The following is a 19,685-nucleotide window of genomic DNA, read 5'->3' as shown; positions in this document are numbered from 1 at the left end:
CGAATAATTTTGAAATCAAAAAGAAAAGTGAGACGTAAGAAAGACGAAGACGACGACGAGTATGACAGCGAACCGAAGGAGAAGGGAAAGCAAGCGGATGAGAGTTTAAGAGTTCACAATTTATTCCGGTTACACAGGATGTACCTACAAGTTAAAGTGAACACATGCTTGTCGTTGGTTCCTTTTTGCTTCAATTCATTCGTCCTCCTTAATATCCAAACGTTGTATGTTGTATATTTATATAAGTACATATGCGCAAGTATATGGGTGAACACTGAACAGGCAATTCACTGTCGTTGACAGCATGCATTTCTTATATTCTCTTCCTTAAAAATAAAAAAAAAAAAATAAAATTATAACTGAAAAAGAACACTCAAGGGCTGAGTTGAGAATCAGGAAAATCTGAAATATATAAAAATTATATACATACTCGTGTAATGTAATATACCCATGTGTGTAGGTTAGATATGAAATATATTTCAATAAATTTAATGGTTCCTTTCAAAAATACTTAAAATGCATAGCAAACTATCAATGATATGTTCACACACAGATTATTAAAGAAAGAGTTTGCATAATCACGACAAGATATTTAGATTCTTAAGCCTTTTAAGATAGACATACATAAAAATTCTCATTTTTATTTTGAACTTATGTCTTTGAGAAATAATTTCTATAAATTACTGACCCATTTTTCTTTGAAGTTCATCATTAGATAAACGTTTGGTTCAGAAAATCCTCTATTCCAACGTTCAATCCTTGTGACAGCGTATGTGAAGTTCCACGTGCTACACAAACAACAATGCAAAAATTCTATATTAAAGAAAAACAAACTGAGCTTAAAAGAACTGTTTCACCCTATTTTGGACAGAATTTCGAACAAAGTATTTTATTTTCTTTTGTAATCCAGTCTTTAATTGAAGAATTACCGGTTATCAAAAAAAATATGAACTCCAATAGATAAATTAGATGTGGGGCTAATAATAATTTTGATTTTCATAATAATTCTTAAGTTATCAGCTTTATTTGAAATCTCACTACTTTGAAACATATTGAAATGATGGCCAATAATGATTCATAACGTGTATCGCCTTTAGGAAAGTCATCTTTAAAGCTTTTTAACAAAAAAAATTCAATAAAAAACATAGTCTTTTACACAATTGTTTCCATAGAAATAAATCCCTTTATATATAAATAACCATAACCTGTGAAAAAAGTTGTGTGAATATCCTTAGTAATGTCGACTTCTTTTAGTTTTTAGTGGTATTGGGTTTAAACTTTAAACATCCATTTTGAGTAGCAAGTTTTTTTTTTTAACAATTTCAATCGGTTAGTTAACTCAGGGTTAGTTCAACAAGTTGAGGGAGTAAACTTGGATGAACTGCATAGATACGAGTATGTATTTCTGACAAATGAATCATTTATATAAAAAATATGGTAAAAGGAAATTGTTTATAGAGTCGCCTGACAAAGAAAACGTGACATATTTTAACAAATACCTTAAGATAAAGTTTAAGTCATTACAAAACTACGAGTAACTTAGCACTTCCAAATCAAATATAATCAATAGTAAACTTGGTTTAATAGTGCCCCTAGTGATGTTTGATTCTAGACATACCCAGTCAATTCTTCAAATTTTGTCAAGGTCTAAAATTCCTTTCCATAACCAAACCTGTTCACATTCTATTTCTATAAATTTATAAATCAAAAGAGTCAAAAGCAATAATTCGTATCAAAATGATAAATTCACACCCCAAGTTTATAAAAAAAAAGAGGAAACTAATGTGGTTCGTTCGTTGTATCAAGGTCAGTCCGATTGAAATAAATATGTTTCTATAATCTGACTCATGTTATAATCTTTTTCTATTGAGTCAGCAAAGTAGTTGGGAGAAATTTTTAGTCAAAAGGATTAATGCTGAGCCAACAAACAGGGTGTGGTTGCTGCGTTCATTAAATAAAAGTATAGAATAGGAAAAAAGGAGTATATTTATTCCGTGGAAATACTGTCTCTATTGTTAAATACTAATTAAACTAGAACCTTAACTACGTGTTAGAAAGGTTTCTGTTGTTTTTTTTTTACGACGAAAGTTTTATTGAGTGTGTCCTGTTTATGAGGGTGACTGCGCGGGAAAAATATAACGTGAATCCATTTAGTGTTTTGATATTTTAGTTTTTTTTTGTATAAAAAGCCACTTTGAAGGTTTCTACCGAAATGTGTTTTTAAAAGTTTCAAAACCATAAATATAATTTTGAAAGTTCTTATTTTTCGCCTTAATTCAAGGAACAGGCATTTAAAACACTCCATTATGGTATTACAAACTACAGTGTTGCTAGTTTTTTTTTTTACGAAAATGTTCAAAAAATGAATATAACAATGCATTTCCGGCTACAGTTTTGATGGTTTATTGTAAAAATTTAGAAATAGGCAAATAAAGTAATTAAATTGGTTCTTAGATATAATCATGAAGCTGTGAAAAGTATAACCTTTTTTGATATTGCTATCGGTTGATAAGATAATGTAGAAATTCATCAATTTTCAAACTTAAATCTTCCTAAACACACAATTGTTTTTTTTTTTGAGACAAAACTTAAACATTCTTTACTCAATAAAGTCCACCAAAACAAAAAAAAACTTTCAAACTTAATTTACCCTATGGGTTTTTGAAACTCCACAAAACCCACCAACTTAACTTAAAAATAAAAAAAAATTATATATATAACTGAAAGATGACTACATCAGTCAGCCGCAACAAAACCCCTAGAGCTACATAGTTCAAGTTTTATTTTTTATGCTTGCATGCGTTTAAAATGTCGATTACGATGAGTAAAACGTCTATGCAATTATTTTGTGTACTGGTTATGGCAATGTAGTTAGGTAAAATATAAATGCACATATGACCATTGTGTAGGAATTGTTTTCAAAAATTTCACAACACCAAAAAAAAAAAAGTTACTACAAAAACAATGAAGGAAACGGGGATGACTGCTGCTGAGGAGGGAGGGATGGAGGGAATAAAGGACGAGAAAAACACAGAAATTGAGAAGCAAAAATACAAAAAAAAAAAAAGATCAAACGCAAGCGCATTGCATCCACCGGTCTTCTATTCATCTCTCTATTATAAGTATGTAGGTATTTTATACCTACCAACTTATACACATACCTACATACAAATATATATATATATGTGAAACTTTTGAGATATATTTTCATACATATTAAACAAAAAAATAAATAAAAGATTTGCCTCTCTTTCCCTCGTCCTTCCTTTTATAACTTTACCATGAGAGTCCTTTGAAATGATAAAGGATATGGGCAAAACAACAACAACAAATTGATATCCTGTAGTGAATGACGACGATGACGACTAGTAACACTCTCTTGCCTGCACTTTAATCCTGTTTGTACTCCAGCTCCTCTATTCTTCTATACTACATTCGCTCGCACTCTGAGCTCTGCTGTGTCGTCTGTTCAGTTCTGTGTAGAAGGAAAGGAGCAGCATTTCATTCTTCAGATCTCAGTTAGTCAACCAGTTTGTAGTTAACAGTGGTCGCGTTCACATCGTACCTTGGATCATCTTCCTTCCTTTCGGCTTCGGCTATCTAACTAAGTAAAAAGCCAAACGAGTTGGCTTTATTCGAGTGTTTCCTGTTCAAACGGGATTTAATACCTACTTTTTTATTTTTTTCTTCCAACTATATTTACAAAAGGATACTCTTAGTCGTTGTGTGTTCTGAACATTCCCTTCATTCATCCGTTCTAGTGTTGAATATACATTTTTTTTTATTATCCTGAAGAAAAAAGAAAAAAAAAAAATTTTTATTTCTAAGCATTTATACATAATTGAGAGGATTACAACACGATATCAATTTTGTATAAAAGTTAAAAGAGAAGCGGAGTCCGAGGGGTATTTGCGTCCATCAGCAGGACAGAAAACAAAGAAAATATCTGTATTCATCAGAGAGAACGGACCAGCAAAAAAAAAAAAACCTACACTACACAGACGAAATAGTTTCGGATCCTTTTTTTTCGCTTACGTTGTGTATCTGCTAAATCCTGTTCCTGCTTATAATTTTTGTTCGTCCCCAATGTGCTTTTTGATATACGAGTATAATTGTTAAGAAAGAAAAAAACCGACTTCCTGTTCTTAAGTTTTGGTGGTCGTCGCCGCACAGCACATGATGAGACAAGAAATGGAAATATCAAAGTTTTTGTTGTATCGGGTTTTGTGGCGAATCCAAAAAAAAAAAAAAAAAACGAGAAATGTCCAGAAATCACAGACGAATGATGGATTATCTATATCGGCAAGTAATGGTGGCCTACTTAAGAAGGCATTTTTTGCCGTTAAAAAAATTACTGGCATCTTTCGAATTTAAGGATGACTAATGATTTCAAACATGGAAAATCAAGGCTGTGGTGAGTTAACAAAGTAGAAAAAAATATAGCAACAACTCAAACTGTTGTCTCATTAATGAAAATTTCAAATAAAGTAATCATTTGAGTGACGGAAAATCACTAATTCGAATAGTAAAGTGAATAAGGCATAATTTTTCTGTGGGAAGTTAATGTAAAGCACCCCCATATTTGGTTAATTCTGCATCAGCTTAATATTTTTTTGATATTTAATCCTCTATTTTGTCAGGGCCCTCTGTACTAATTCTTGAATTAAGCTAAATAAAAATTCTTCTTCAAAGTTAATTATTGTACCTACTGTGATTGTGACTGAAAAAGGTCTACCAACGACAGAAATGGTCATCAAATCATTTAAATTTTTTGATCCTCTTGTTAGTTGTCCTTGATAGGACATATTACGCTGATGACAGCTACTGACTCGTTGCCAGTTGTAGTTGTGAAAAACTGGTAAAGTCAAAATTTTAATTTTAATTGATCACACCAATCTGTAGCTAACCAGCGTATTACAAGGATGCGGCTCTGAAATTTTTGCATGCTTCTTGAAATTAATAATTATGCATCAGATACGATACCCAAAATAGTTAAACATAATTTTATAAATATAAATTATTTATCCTTTCGCCCTTAAAGCAAAGAACAAAAAAATTCAACCCAAGAAAATATTTGCACATAAAAGCAGATCTTCGAAAACGTAACATTCAACAGCGTGGTATTATCCAGTTCTTGGAATTAATTTTCTTTGTGCACATATCCATGCCAATCATGTACGAGAGTATAATTGCAAAAAAAAAAAGAACACACCTTTTCGATTATATGTCGATATCATTTCGCATTGAATGGATTCTTTTAAGTACATTATTGTTTAAAATCCAATAACATATGTATTTCTGGTGAATCCAATACCAATTTCATTGTATACAGGTAGTCAATTGATATTCTCGCAATGAAGAAACCACAACCTTCCGTTTCCATTGAAATACATTTCATTTATTTTGAAAAAAGATAAGTAACCTTAATGCGAATGGAAAATTGTAGTTATTTCTGATAAAATCAGATATTTTTGGATTAATTTTATTAATAGCGAAATAAAAGTAGATAACGTCAAGAACTCATTAAATAGTGCTGACGATTTTAAAGGTGTTGAGTTATAGATTCGTTTCTAAGATTCCTTTGGCTGATACGAATCCTTCTACAATGATTATAAAATTATTTGAGGAATTTAGTTTATGGATACGAAAAACTTATTTTCTTATGAAAAGAAATGTGCTTCAATTTAGTCTACCTTTTAACTTAAATAGGGTCTATTTTCATTATTACTAATTATTGAAATTTCTTGAAGAAGTTACTTCCTTAAGAAATGTTGTGTCCAATTTTCAATCCACAGCTTTACAGATCAAGAATCGACCCTCAGATCTGTGTTATTATTATGGGCAGAATTTTTATAGAAGAAGTGTGTGCTTGAATTGGTTATACCTAAAATATCTTTATCCTTCTAAATGTATTTCATTCCCAAACCAAGAAGTTTTTTTTTTTTTCAATTTTTAAAACGGTCCAAAATGTCATTTTTGGCTTGAAACAGTTGTAGTCGCATAATGCAATCCAGGGAAATATAGAATTGAGCGTTTTTAGTACCAAGAGAGATTTGAATTTTCTTAGACATCAAAATAGTCTTAAATGTTTTTGCGCTATTGTAATTATGTATCTTTATCTGTTAACTGACACTTTGAATGACTTGGTTCAAGCAAAATTTAATTTAATTTTTGCTAAAAAAGCAGACATTAAAAAAATCGAAGAAGTTACTTCTGATTGCTTACAAAACAAAGGCCTAACTTTTTTTATTTTAGATATTTTCATTAAATTTAAACTTAAAGTTAAAAAAGCTTCGAAAAATCTCAATCAATTTGTTATGAGCGGATGAAAAGTACAAGCCTAAATTCACTTCACTTAATAGTTTTGTTTAATGAGCCTGTTTAGAAATCAATCAATACATTTTTTTTTGGAAAAAATTTCTGTTCCGAAAAAGCATTGCTCATTCTTGAACAGCTGAACGTTTTTATACACATGCTTTTGAGTTGAAAATTGATTATTTAAAACTGTCAAATGCATTTGTTCCAACAATTCTCACGAAACTATTCTGTACAAAGGTCTTTGTTTTCATTCAAATTTTTTTTTTTTTTTGAACATTAAAGATTTCTAGCAAGGTTCTATTAGGGCACTAAGTTAGAAAACGCTGAAAAAGAAAAAAAATTGAAATCCAATTTAAATTTTATTTTTCGTATCAAAAAACAGCACTTTTTGTATGACTTTGATAATCTCTTATACAACACTTTCCTTAATAATCCTTTTCAAACTTTCAAAAATTATCTTTCATAACAAATTTATCCCCACAAGGTAAATAGAAAGTTTCATTATCAATATTGAAATATTTCTTTATTTTGTTTGCTGACTGAAAAAAATAAATCTTTAAAAACCTTGAAACAATATATGCAATAAACAAAATTAAAAAAAAAAAAAAACTAATTATTCATTTCTGGATTCTGTTCTGTATCTCTTTCTAATTAAAATTTGTTTCTATTTTTATTTTGGTTGTAATTAGCGTATCTAATCCTTTCTCAGCAAAAAAGTTGATTCAACTTAATTTCACTATTTTTATAAATAGAAAAATATTTCCATTCATATTTAATCAAATATAGAAGTTGCTAACTACGAGTATGTAAATACTCAACTCAAACCACCAAACAAAAATGATAAATTTCAATTCAATTAGCAAAAATGTTTGTTGTTTCTTTTTTTCTAGTTTTTCCTTTTTTTAGTGTCCTTGTGTTCCTTTTTTTTTTGACTTTTATATACGCACAACGACGTGCTCATATTTTTGCTCCCCAATCAACCAAGGAAAAAAGAAAAGTTGAATAGGAAACCCTTTCAGAAAATTGCATCACTTTATATCCAATTTCCTCTTTTTTGTTCTCTCTTTTGATGTTGTGAATTTTTGTTTCTTTTTCTTTTTCTTGTTTTTTTTTTTTTTTTTTTTAAATTAAAGATTGCATCATCTGTTTTGTTATTGCAAATCGTATTGTGTGTGAATCGCAAGGATTGAAAATATATCCATATATTTGATGCATGTTTGCAAAGCTACAATCCCTGTATAACTTACAAAAACATAAATTTATAGGGTTCTTTGAATTGGTCCAGTATCCAGTATGGTCGAGTAATTCGGTTGATAGTTAGTTTTTTTTTTTTTTGGTTTAATTATGCAAGTCAAAAGCTTTTGCAATGTTTATTCATTCTCAATTTTAAGAACTCCAAATATTATTCTCTTGTATGGCTATGGCATTGATATTTGAATATGATCTCTGGTTGAATTGAGTTCAAAACATTTTTTTTTTTATTTGAAATATGTTTGAAGTATGTATGTTTGCACATGTACCGAAAATTCGTCAGCTCGACAAGAACAAATCCATCAGTTTTGGATTACGTTCAACAACCCAAAATATAATTTTTTTTCATAGTTTTAATATTAGCTGTGTTTTATTTTCCTCGTGATCTGATCCGGATCACGAGGAAAATAAAACACAGCTATTTTTCGTAGCATCAAAAACCCGAAAAAATGTGAATGTGAAAAGATATGTTTTGTTTAAGTTACCTTAGAAGTGGAATCAACAAGCTAAAATTCGTAAGGAATAGTTTAAAGGTTAAGCAGAAAAAAACGACTTTTGTCTTTTTTTCTGATATCCTGAATGAAAGTAGAATCTGGTAGTTAAACAACTTACTTGCTTTTTCAGTCAAATTCGCATAAAAATATCATTTGATGGGAAACTACAAAATTTCTTACATAATATTCAAAGAAATTCACTTGAACAAAGCTACACAACATATTGATATCTTATTATAGTGGGGCATATTCATTGTTGTAACCTGAAAAAACTTCATTTTTTCTAAATAGCAGTTCAAACACTGTTTTTGAATATGCCCCGCATAAAAACACCCATTCTATATTTTTAATCTTGATTTCTTATTTTGCATTTTATAGAAAATCGGCTGCAGAATTTTGAAAGTATTTTCGAAACCAGCACCGCAAAGTACCGACCGCATTGTCCAAATTGTTGGAAAGTCTGATCAATGTACAGAAGCTGTACGCGATGTTATTACTTTGACCCGGGAGGTAAGTCGTTGTCTTGCTAAATTTAGAATCGCATTCTTACACGGTACTATTTCATCTTTTTTTTTTTTTAGACCCCAATCAAAGGAATGATATACAATTATGATCCTATCAACTTCGATGACGTGTATTCTGATGAATACGGCGGCTATGGAGGTGGTGGCGGCGGTGGCCAACAGAATGGTGGTAACAATGGCGGAGGCGGATTCCGTGGCGGTGAACGTCAGTCTCGATTCGATGGTGGTCGAGGTGGTGGCGGCGGCGGTGGTGGCCGTGGAATGGGAGGAGGTGGCGGCGGCGGTGGTGGAGGCGGTGGCAATGGTGGCAACCGCTTTGGAGGCAATAATGATCGCGGTCGAGGTGGTGGTCGCAACGAAGACCGCAGTCGAAGTGGTGGTCGGCGCGATAGAGAATATATTAGTCCATGGGCCAGTGATAACGGTGGTGGCGGCGGCGGCGGTGGTGGTGGTATGGGAGGAGGCGGTGGTGGCTTCGGTGGTGGAATGGGCGGAGGAGGCTCTGGTGGATTCGGTGGAGGAAGTGGAGGTGGAAGCGGTGGCTTCGGCGGCAGTGGGGGAGGCAGCTTTGGCGGCGGTAATAGTAGCTTCGGTGGTGGAAGTGGAAGTCTAGGCGGAGGTGGATTCGGTGGAGGCAGTAGTGGATTCGGTGGAAGTGGATCAATGGGTGGAGGAGGCGGTGGCTCCTTTGGCGGTAGTGGTCTTGGTGGAGGAAACTTTGGAGGTAGCTCGGGAGGAGGTTTCGGAGGCGGTAGCTCCATGGGTAATTCAGGAGGAGGTGGTGGTGGCTTCGGAGGAGGCAACCTAGGAGGTGGTTCATTTGGAGGAAGTGGAGGCGGAGGTGGTAGTGGAGGTGGAAGTGGATTCGGCGGCGGATCGTCCCTTGGAAACGGTATGGGAAGTCTTGGCGGCGGCGGTTCCGGTGGAATGGGAGGAGGCCAAAGTGGTGGCGGCAGCGGAGGTGGATCGTTTGGTGGTAATAATAACATGAATGGAGGAGGTCAAACACAGCATGATCCCAAGAACAGTACCCAAGTAACGATTCCAAAAGACGTAAGTAAATTATTTAGTGATTTTTATTCATTTTGTTGAGATGGTTTGGATGAAATTTATCATACGGGTTTTACTTAAAATAATTTAAATTATAAATATGCTGGTCAGAGTTGGGAAATAATGATTTCTTTTTGTAATTAATTACAGATTTCATTTCAATTACATGTAATTAGTAATTGAACTTTTTTCAATTACAATTACAGGTAATTGTAATTGAAAAAAAACATACTCCCATTACTTGTAATTGTAATCGAAAAAGTTCAATTACTATACAGATGTAATTGAAAAAAGTAATGGATTCAAAAGTAATTGAAATGAAAAACAGTTTTAATTACATTTTTCTGTAATTCATTACTTAAATTGTAATTCATTACATGTTTTTATAAATTACACTGGCCAAAATTTTTAAATTTTTTTTTATTTTGCACATAGATTTATATAAAATTTTATGGATTTGGGTTCACAATCCCCAAAATTCGCATTGGTTTTCTACCAGCAGTTGAAATACTTAATTTTTCACATTTGGGGACATGTTCATTCGTGTTTTTAAGTTTCGTGTATTTTAGGCGTTTTTAAAAATTTTCCAGAAAAATGTATATCACACCTAAAGTATTTGGGCTCAGTGAGCTTAAAATTTGCATTGGTTCCTTTCTGAAAGCTCTAATTTTGGAGATATATTTTAATTTTTCATATTTTTTTTTATCACATACGTTTTTATGTTGTCCTGGAAAAATTTCTATCAAATGTAATTAATACAGTCAAACAAGGTGAAAAAAGGAGTAAACCTCGGAATGAATGCTAATAGAAATTTTTTTGCTCAATATCTTCGTTTTGCCATTCTATAACTTACCTCAAAAGTCTCGAAAAATCATTATAATAGTTGCAAACTTACTAGAAGAAAACCTTTAAAAATTAATAGAGTAACCAAATTTTGCATGAAGGTGTCGTATATTCACAAAATAAGCATCACATTAGTATTGAATTGTCGTTAAAAATGAGTTTACGACAGACTCATTTTGAATAAGAACCAAGATATTTTGAAAACCAAAACAAATAAGAATGCTTTGACAAAAAAAATAATGAGATATCTCACAAAAAATTCTATTATAAATTTGAAAAAACTTCTTCGCTGTGTTTTTTTAATAACGAAAACCTTAAAATGCGATTTTCCAGAATACCAAAATTGGCCATTAAGACAAAAAAATTCTCGGGTGACGATATGACAATTTGGAGTCGTCATTTCATACCATGAATTAAGTTTTGAAGGTCTTGTTAAATATTCTACGAATCTTCTTTCAGTGCAGTTTTTTATTGATTTTCAGTATTTACCGGGGGCGTGTTTCGGAGCTTATTACCTCAACTACATTTACTACATCAGCAACCTCAAAAATCATTAGTTGAGTTCGATTGACCGTCGGGAAATATTTTTAATGGTCTAAATAGTGCAAATGTCCGAAAAATTGCTTCGAAAAGTCCAACAGGCCGCCGCAATTAATGTTTAAAATGATTGATGTAGCTGATGTAAACAATGAAGTAAGCTCTGAAATAGGTCCCAAGTAGTAAGCCCAAGTAGTAAGTAATAACCTCTTGAAGATATTTTGAAGCCACTCTAACACTTTTCATGGCATCTTATGACAAAACATATTAATTCCGTACCATTTACAAATTATCTCGTAAAATGTAATTGAAGAAAAACATTCAATTAATTACATTTTCGTGTAATGATTACTTTAAAAAGTAATCATTACTGTTTTTTTGATAATTACTTTTGTTTTCAATTACATAAAAGTAATTGAATTACAAGTAATCGACAATTTTCAATTACATGTAATGGGTAATTGAAGAACTTCAATTACTCATTATATGTAATTGAAAAAAATGTTGCACATTTCCATTACATGTAATTGTAATTAAAATTTTTTCGAATCATTACTTCCCAACTCTGATGCTGGTAATTACATATATTGTAGTTAATTTTTTGCTAGATTCTATTAAGATTCGGAGAATCTAATTTGATGAATAACCGAGCTAGAGGATTGTCAGATAATCAAAATTGATTTTTTTAACATCCAAAAACGTAGAAAGCTGAAATCCCTTTGGGACTTTTCCAACCTATTTTTAGTCTGACGAGATCTTAATTTTCTTCTGTAAAAATAACTAGTGCTTTCATCAACTCGGAATAGCAAAATATTAAATCTTAGAAAAGCTTAAATTGTTATTTTCAAGTCTCAGTTTTTTTTTTTTTACACTTATGCGAAAACAGAAAAACATTAATTTCCATTGAAATTTTGAATCCACAAGATATTTTTATAGCTCAAAAAGGGTTTAATATTGAACTTAAAAATTATTGGTTAAATTTTTTTGACAGGATAAACTAATCCACCATTTACGCAGAGTTTATTTTGCACTAAAAAAACTGACCTTTAGGTGCTGGAAGCAATCTTAAAATCCTTCATACAAACATTGAAGACACACTGATTTGTATTTTTCTCTTATAACTTTCAGTGTTTAACAGATTGTATTTCAAATAAAACAGTTTAAATGTGTCGTAAATTCAAGTTTTTAGACTTATTCTGAGACAGAATTTGGAACAAGGGCACCAAACGGACCTCTGCATCAATACGCTTTCGATAAGTCTCTTCTTTGTTTGTTGCTAAATAAAAGTCATATGGGTGGATTTAATACCTTAATTAATGTTGTCTGTTTCTCCATCTTTGAATTGAGGAAACTGAACAGCCTAATATTTGCTTCATTTTAATAACCAGCTGCTTACTACTTACTGAACGGCAGAATGCTGATAAGTTTTAGGGCTTCCTTTGGCTATTAAAACAATTTGACTCCCTTGAATGAGATTCAGCAAAAGGCTTTAAAAATGATTAGAGATAGAAATATAACAGAAACTTCTTTTGAACACCATAATGCTTAATGGCTTTCCTTATGTATCATCCATCATTCATATTTTTAACTGACCATCTCAACAAATTATTATTCCTTAAATTTATTAAAATATTATATTAATTCAATAATTATATAATTTTAGCTCGCTGGTGCTATAATTGGTAAGGGAGGCGGTCGCATTAGACGCATCCGTAACGAATCCGGCGCATACATTACCATTGATGAGCCACTACCTGGATCCACCGATAGAATTATTACCATTTCTGGTAATCCAAAGCAAATACAAATGGCCCAGTATCTACTCCAACAGAGGTTAGTACTTTTTAAACAATTTATTAATCCAATGCTTTATGTCCTTAACTTATTTAAAAAATACAAACTGTGACTAACATAATCAAACGCAATCAAATAAAAATCATATTAAACTAAAATACTTGTGGTGAAACGGAATTATGCTCGTGTCCGTGTGCTTATATGAATCCAGAAAATAACAAAACAAAAAAAAAAAAAAAATATAAAAAAACATTCTATTTGTTACTAACTGTCTTCATCATTATTTAACGACCCTTTGACATATTTTGTATGGAAGACTAGTGATTTTGTTGTTTGGGTATATAATTAACAATAAATCCCTTGTCTTTCTACAATGTGTGTTCGCTATCTTCATTAATTGTTTTATAATATTAAAAAAAAAATAATAATCATGAAAAAAAATTAATTTAAAATTGTTCTCATAACATCGCTCGCTTCAAATAACAATATTCATCATGTATGTACATATTTTTATAGATACAGCTTTCATCCTACTCTATGCTCTATTTCAAACAACTTGGTATTGCATTTTGTCTATATAACATGGGATATGTGTCGTAACTTTATATATAAATATTTATACATACTATACATATTTTTTTTGTCTCTAAAAAAACATTGTGGGATATAATACTGGCGTGCTGTGATGTGTATGAAATTTGATTAAAATATTAACAAACAAAATGTGAAGTGCTCGAAAAAAAAATTAAAATAATATTGATTGCTGACTGAATTAATTTTCAAATATATATGTATATATATTTTTTTATAATAATGTTCATTTGTTTATTTCCCAATCCAATCAACAATGAACAGAAAATTGTAATTAAGACTTTTTTTTCATAAATTTCTTCTCTTTTCAGTGTACATGAAAACAGGAGAAATGATTTTTAAATTTTAATTCTAAACTTAAAATCGAAACTAAAACAAAACAAAATAATAATACCATCAACAAAAACACAGAGCATAAGAAGAGTAAAAAGTAGAGTGACAGAGAGAGACAAAGAAGAGAATAACCGAACCGAACAGAGCCACTGAACAATAAGCATAGAAAACAGTAAATGTTCATCACTTTCCTGTTCACACAGCAATAACAACAACAACAACACCAACATCAACAACTCAAATCCCTTTTTACATTAATAATTATTTTTATTATTATATATATAATGTATAATTGTATTCCACCATAGTAAATAATAATTAACCGACTACTTTTTATCACATTTAATTAAAAAAAATTAAAAATTTGTCTAGAATCTAAGAAACAATTATTATGATGATGAAGTCCACTGCATGTAAAAGAATTACAAGAAATAAAAACAAAATAAAAAAATGCAAAAAATTTTATAAATCACGTTTATATCTACATACAAAAGAAAAACAAAAAAAAATAGCAGAAAATCACGAGTACAAATATTCAAAGAAAAACAAAACTAAGTCTTTAATTCACAATACCAACAACAACCAACAAAACATTAAAATAAATCTAAATCTTAATAAAAAAAAGAAATTGAATTATAATTCTGTAGAGCTTTTGATGATGATGATATTGTATTATGAAGTAAAGATGAAACTTGGCTACACATAGCCATTAAAACGATTTTTGTTTAGAAAATAAAAATAGTAACTTTTAACTTCTAATGTAGTATATAAAAAAACTTTTGTCTGTTGAAAATTTAAGCGCGAGTAAATTCTATACTCTATGAACAAAAAAATAAATTTAAAAAAAAAAACTAGAACAACGTGCAGCTGCAAAAACTTTGCAATTTTGTAGTCAGAAAAATAGTAATTCTTTTACTTGATGGAAAATTTAAAATTAAGTTTTAAAAAAACAAAAATGAAGAAAAACAAAAATGCTTAAAATAAAAGCGAAAAATTGTACACAAAAGAAAACAAAAAATATGTTAAGCTAAAAAATCATTTTCTTAATCATGTACGTCTTACCAAAACAGTCAATAAAGCGATCGCTTGATTTTGTAAAAAAAAATTTTGTTTTTTGGACTATTTTTTTTTAACTGGACGTATGATGTAATGTAGAAATTTTCAGGTAAACAATTTACTGTAGAAAAACCCAACGAGTGATCAAATTACAGGGTGATCAAAAAATTTCGTGTTTTTATTAGTTAAGGGTAAATTAAAGGTTCAAACGCAACATTTTATTGTTTCTTCTTGTCGACCACATGTTAAAAAATAACTCATCATCTCGCAAGAAAAAACGACACATACAAAAGAAATAAGAGAGCATCGAAAATAACAATAAGTGTATGAAATGCTTTAAAATATGAACCCTTTAAAGTACAAGTGGTTTATAATTGTGCAGTCAATGCTGCCCCTTATTAGCTAACAGCACAAACCCTCTAATATCTTAATACAAACATAATTGCAGGGGCTCATGCATATGTTGAACCGATTTTGTCATTTTAAAGCCTTTTTTGAAGACGTTTTTTAATAGTCATTTATGACGAAAATGGTAATTAACTACTTACTTAACCGGTTCCTGGTCCATAAAGCGTCCCTGTGTGGAAAACGGCGGCTTTTCTTCGTTTACGATTCCTAGCGTGATACCTCCAAACTTCTGCACCGATTGATCTTTTATCCGCTATGTTTTGGAATTGAAGGTTTGTTACGTTGCCGTTTCGAAATTGAGGGGGTTGCAAAAAACACCAATCGGATGAAGGTTTTTCGTCCATTCGCTCGATGTGAGCGGGCCGATGTATCCTGACGCAGATATTGTTATCTACAATTAGTATTCAATCGTCATTGTTGCAGAAAATTGTTTTTTCTTCGATCTTACATTTAAGTTTTATCCAAATCAATTTCTTTATTTTCAATTTTAAAAATTAATGAAGCATGGTGTGTAATTCACACGTGTTAAAAGTGAAACCTTCAAACACTTTGGTTTTTTACTGTCGCTTTTTCGTGCTAAAGCCTAGTATTCAGTTCTTTTTGATACAAAAAAAATAAATGGTGAAGAAAAAAATGTTTTTCTTGAAAAAAAAAATATCTGTGGTAAACAGATGAAAATTGTAAGTTTTTTTCCGCAAAAACAATGGGCTGCACATTGTTTTGAGAGAAAAAAATCGTGGTGAATATAAATTTTTTTTTTCGATTTTGGTTTACAGCTGTGGTGAGTTAAAAAATATTTTTTTTTCGGATAAAATCTCTCCCATAAGAAATGCATTGGAATTTTTTTTTTGCTAGAAGAACTGTATACTTAGCTTAAAGAATTAAAATAAAATAAAAAACAAAAAAGAATGCGAAGAAATTATTTAATACAATAAAATTCTTTACATGGCTGGTGCTCTGATTTCACCTGATGGCCGAAAACGATAATCGCAAAAAAGATTGTCGAAAACGTGATCTTCTTTAATTTGCTCTCCGTAACTCAGTCGCTATATATAAAGTCTTGCCTGTCATCATGAAATTGTATAGTTTTAATTATTATTATTAATTAAATGGTGTCTGCTCAAAATAATTTAAAACATTGCAGTTTTGCAGTTGCATTAAATCAAGAAGAAAATATTTTTTGTTTTGGAAGGAACAAAAATTTTGATACAAAATTTTTTTTTATTATTGTTCTTTTTTTATTGAAGACAATTTTATTATACAAAAAGGATTAATTTTAACTTTTGATCGAAAAACAGAACCTGGGCGACTGTTTCTTTTCAGACCTGGAGTTCTTATCTAAATTATAACGGTATTACGAATACCGAACAAAAGTATCCCTTCGTACTAAAAATGTTTTATTACGAAATTCAAAGTTCATGAAAATATTACTAGTTCCGAATGAATATGTAGGAAGTGAAGAATGTGCGTTAAATAATGGTTTTCGGAAATAAAATGAATACAAATAAAAAAAATTAAAATTTTCTTGTTTGTTTTATATAAGTTTATTCAATAAATATCATAAATTTCAGTAATTTTAATCCTAGGTTATAAAAATATATAAATGTTTAGACCAAATTATTAAATTATTTCAATTATCATTATTTCTATGTACATTAACAAGTATAGATCAACAATTTTTAAAAGTTTGATACATTTTTAATGTTCAATGATCTCTATGCGTTGTACTTTTTGTTTTTTTTTTTTTTTTCTTTACAAAAAAATAAACTTTATAGACCGAGAGCCGGCAGCATATTTTGGCAGTTTTGATATAACCGAAATTCGAGTGTGCACATATCTAGATATGCACCACAGTATATCAACGGAAAAAGTCTGGCAGTGATCTTTTTCAGCTTTCCCTTGCCAGACGTATCCAAAGTGCAGCAAAAAATCAATTTTTGGCGTTTTGGTATAACCGAATAAATGATACACCAAAAAATCATAAAAAAACCCCTGATTTCGAATCTGTGGGTACCGCAAGTTTCTTTTTCAGCTTTCCCCCCGCCAGACCGCTTTAAAGCATTTTTTAGTGCATTTTTCTAATAAAAACCCTAATTACTTATTTTCTGTTAGGTATAACCGTATGATGGTAACAAATTAATATTCTATGTCTATTCCAGGTCTAGAAAATATAATTTTTAGCCAGCTATTTTTCAGCCTTCCCTCTCTCAGACGCATCCAAAGTGCAGTCAAAAATCAACTTTTGGCGTTTTGCTAGGTATTACCCCAATAAATGATACACCAAAAAATCATAAAAAATCCCCTGATTTCAAAAATGTGGGTACCAGAAGTTTTTTTTTAGCTTTCGCCCCGCCAGACCGCTTTGAAGCATTTTGAAATGCATTTTATTTAATAAAAAACCTAATAGCTTATTTTCTGTTGGGTATAACCGTATGATGGTAACAAATTAAAATTCTATGTCTATTCCTGGTTTAGAAAATATAAGTTTAAGCCAGATATTTTTCAGCCTTCCCTCTGCCAGACGCCCTTAAAGGTTTCCCAAACAGGTTTTTCCATAGAAAAAACACCTAGTTTCTGTTTTTTTCTTATAAAATTGAAATAATATTTTTTTGTTTAGCGTAACCATATGATGGCCAAATATTAACTTTCTCTGCCTTTTCCTGATTTAGAAAATGTAAGTTTAAGCCAGTTTTGTTTCAGCCTACCCACTGCCAGACGCCCTAAAAGGTATCTCAATAGTACGGGAAAGTTAGATTTTGCTATATGGGGCATGGGGGTCTGGGAAAAAATCCGAAATGCATTTTGACTTCAGGGATTAAAAGAGCATAAGCCCAGGGATCGAAAGAGTCTAAAACCACATTTTGTACAACCGCACCAAGAACCATTTTGTTTGTCCCTATACAAAAAATTGCAATTTTTTGAAGTTTTTTGCCTACAGATCGAAAACGGTCTGTCAAATCGTAAAACCAATATTGTAACAAATGAAGGTAATTAAAAGATCTACAACTTTTACTACGAACAAATTTTTTAAAAAACGCTCAAGTAAAAGAGATATGACAAAAATAAGAAAATCACTTTTTGACGTTTAAAAAAAAAACAACTTAACTTTTAAACCAAAGGGATAATCGAAAAATGTTATTTAACATATATTGTAGAAAATTAAATTATTTCAAGTTTGTCATACATTGTTTTTTCTGTAGGTTCAAAAATACGCGAGTTATGTGAAAAACTAAAATTTGTATTAAAAAAAAATGGCGGCCAAATGACTCTTGGTGCCATTGAACAAAATTTGGTTTACGACTCGTGTCTTTATGCCTTTTGAGCCCTGAAGTCAAAATGCATTTCGGATTTTTTCCCAGACCCCCATGCCCCATATAGCAAAATCTAACTTTCCCGTACTATTGAGATACCTTTTAGGGCGTCTGGCAGTGGGTAGGCTGAAACAAAACTGGCTTAAACTTACATTTTCAGGAAAAGGCAGAGAAAGTTAATATTTGGCCATCATATGGTTACTCTAAACAAAAAAATATTATTTAAATTTTATAAGAAAAAAACAGAAACTAGGTGTTTTTTCTATGGAAAAACCTGTTTGGGAAACCTTTAAGGGCGTCTGGCAGAGGGAAGGCTGAAAAATATCTGGCTTAAACTTATATTTTCTAAACCAGGAATAGACATAGAATTTTAATTTGTTACCATCATACGGTTATACCCAACAGAAAATAAGCTATTAGGTTTTTTATTAAAAAAAATGCATTTCAAAATGCTTCAAAGCGGTCTGGCGGGGCGAAAGCTAAAAAAAAACTTCTGGTACCCACATTTTTGAAATCAGGGGATTTTTTATGATTTTTTGGTGTATCATTTATTGGGGTAATACCTAGCAAAACGCCAAAAGTTGATTTTTGACTGCACTTTGGATGCGTCTGGCAGAGGGAAGGCTGAAAAATAGCTGGCTAAAAATTATATTTTCTAGACCTGGAATAGACATAGAATATTAATTTGTTACCATCATACGGTTATACCTAACAGAAAATAAGTAATTAGGGTTTTTATTAGAAAAATGCACTAAAAAATGCTTTAAAGCGGTCTGGCGGGGGGAAAGCTGAAAAAGAAACTTGCGGTACCCACAGATTCGAAATCAGGGGTTTTTTTATGATTTTTTGGTGTATCATTTATTCGGTTATACCAAAACGCCAAAAATTGATTTTTTGCTGCACTTTGGATGCGTCTGGCAAGGGAAAGCTGAAAAAGATCACTGCCAGACTTTTTCCGTTGATATACTGTGGTGCATATCTAGATATGTGCACACTCGAATTTCGGTTATATCAAAACTGCAAAAATATGCTGCCGGCTCTTAGACTATTACTAGTTTGCTATTTTTCGTTTTCGAAACTTAATAAAAAAAAGCACCATTTCTCTTACAATTTTTCAATATTTCACCTTTCTTCTTAATGAATTTTACTGTTACAATTTATATAAATTCATTTGT

The 19,685-nt window shown here is 31.1% G+C and overlaps 1 protein-coding gene across 2 annotated transcripts in view; it reads left to right on the top strand.

Moving 5' to 3' along the window:
• The window catches only part of LOC129917880 (uncharacterized), a 52,328-nt gene extending 37,488 nt beyond the window's left edge, over window positions 1–14,840 (top strand). For both annotated transcript variants that reach the window (XM_055998083.1, XM_055998092.1), the window contains 4 exons: window positions 8,442–8,573; window positions 8,645–9,640; window positions 12,681–12,850; window positions 13,714–14,840. In XM_055998083.1, coding sequence (XP_055854058.1) covers window positions 8,442–8,573; window positions 8,645–9,640; window positions 12,681–12,850; window positions 13,714–13,744 — 1,329 coding nt within the window. In that variant the 3' untranslated portion in view covers window positions 13,745–14,840. The remainder of the gene's footprint in view (window positions 1–8,441; window positions 8,574–8,644; window positions 9,641–12,680; window positions 12,851–13,713) is intronic.
• Window positions 14,841–19,685: the final 4,845 nt, after the last annotated feature.

This window comes from Episyrphus balteatus, chromosome 1 (assembly GCF_945859705.1).
Source record: "Episyrphus balteatus chromosome 1, idEpiBalt1.1, whole genome shotgun sequence".
Lineage (NCBI taxonomy): Eukaryota > Metazoa > Arthropoda > Insecta > Diptera > Syrphidae > Episyrphus > Episyrphus balteatus.
The sequence above is the reverse complement of the archived record's forward strand: the minus strand, read 5'-3'. Positions and strand labels throughout refer to the sequence as shown.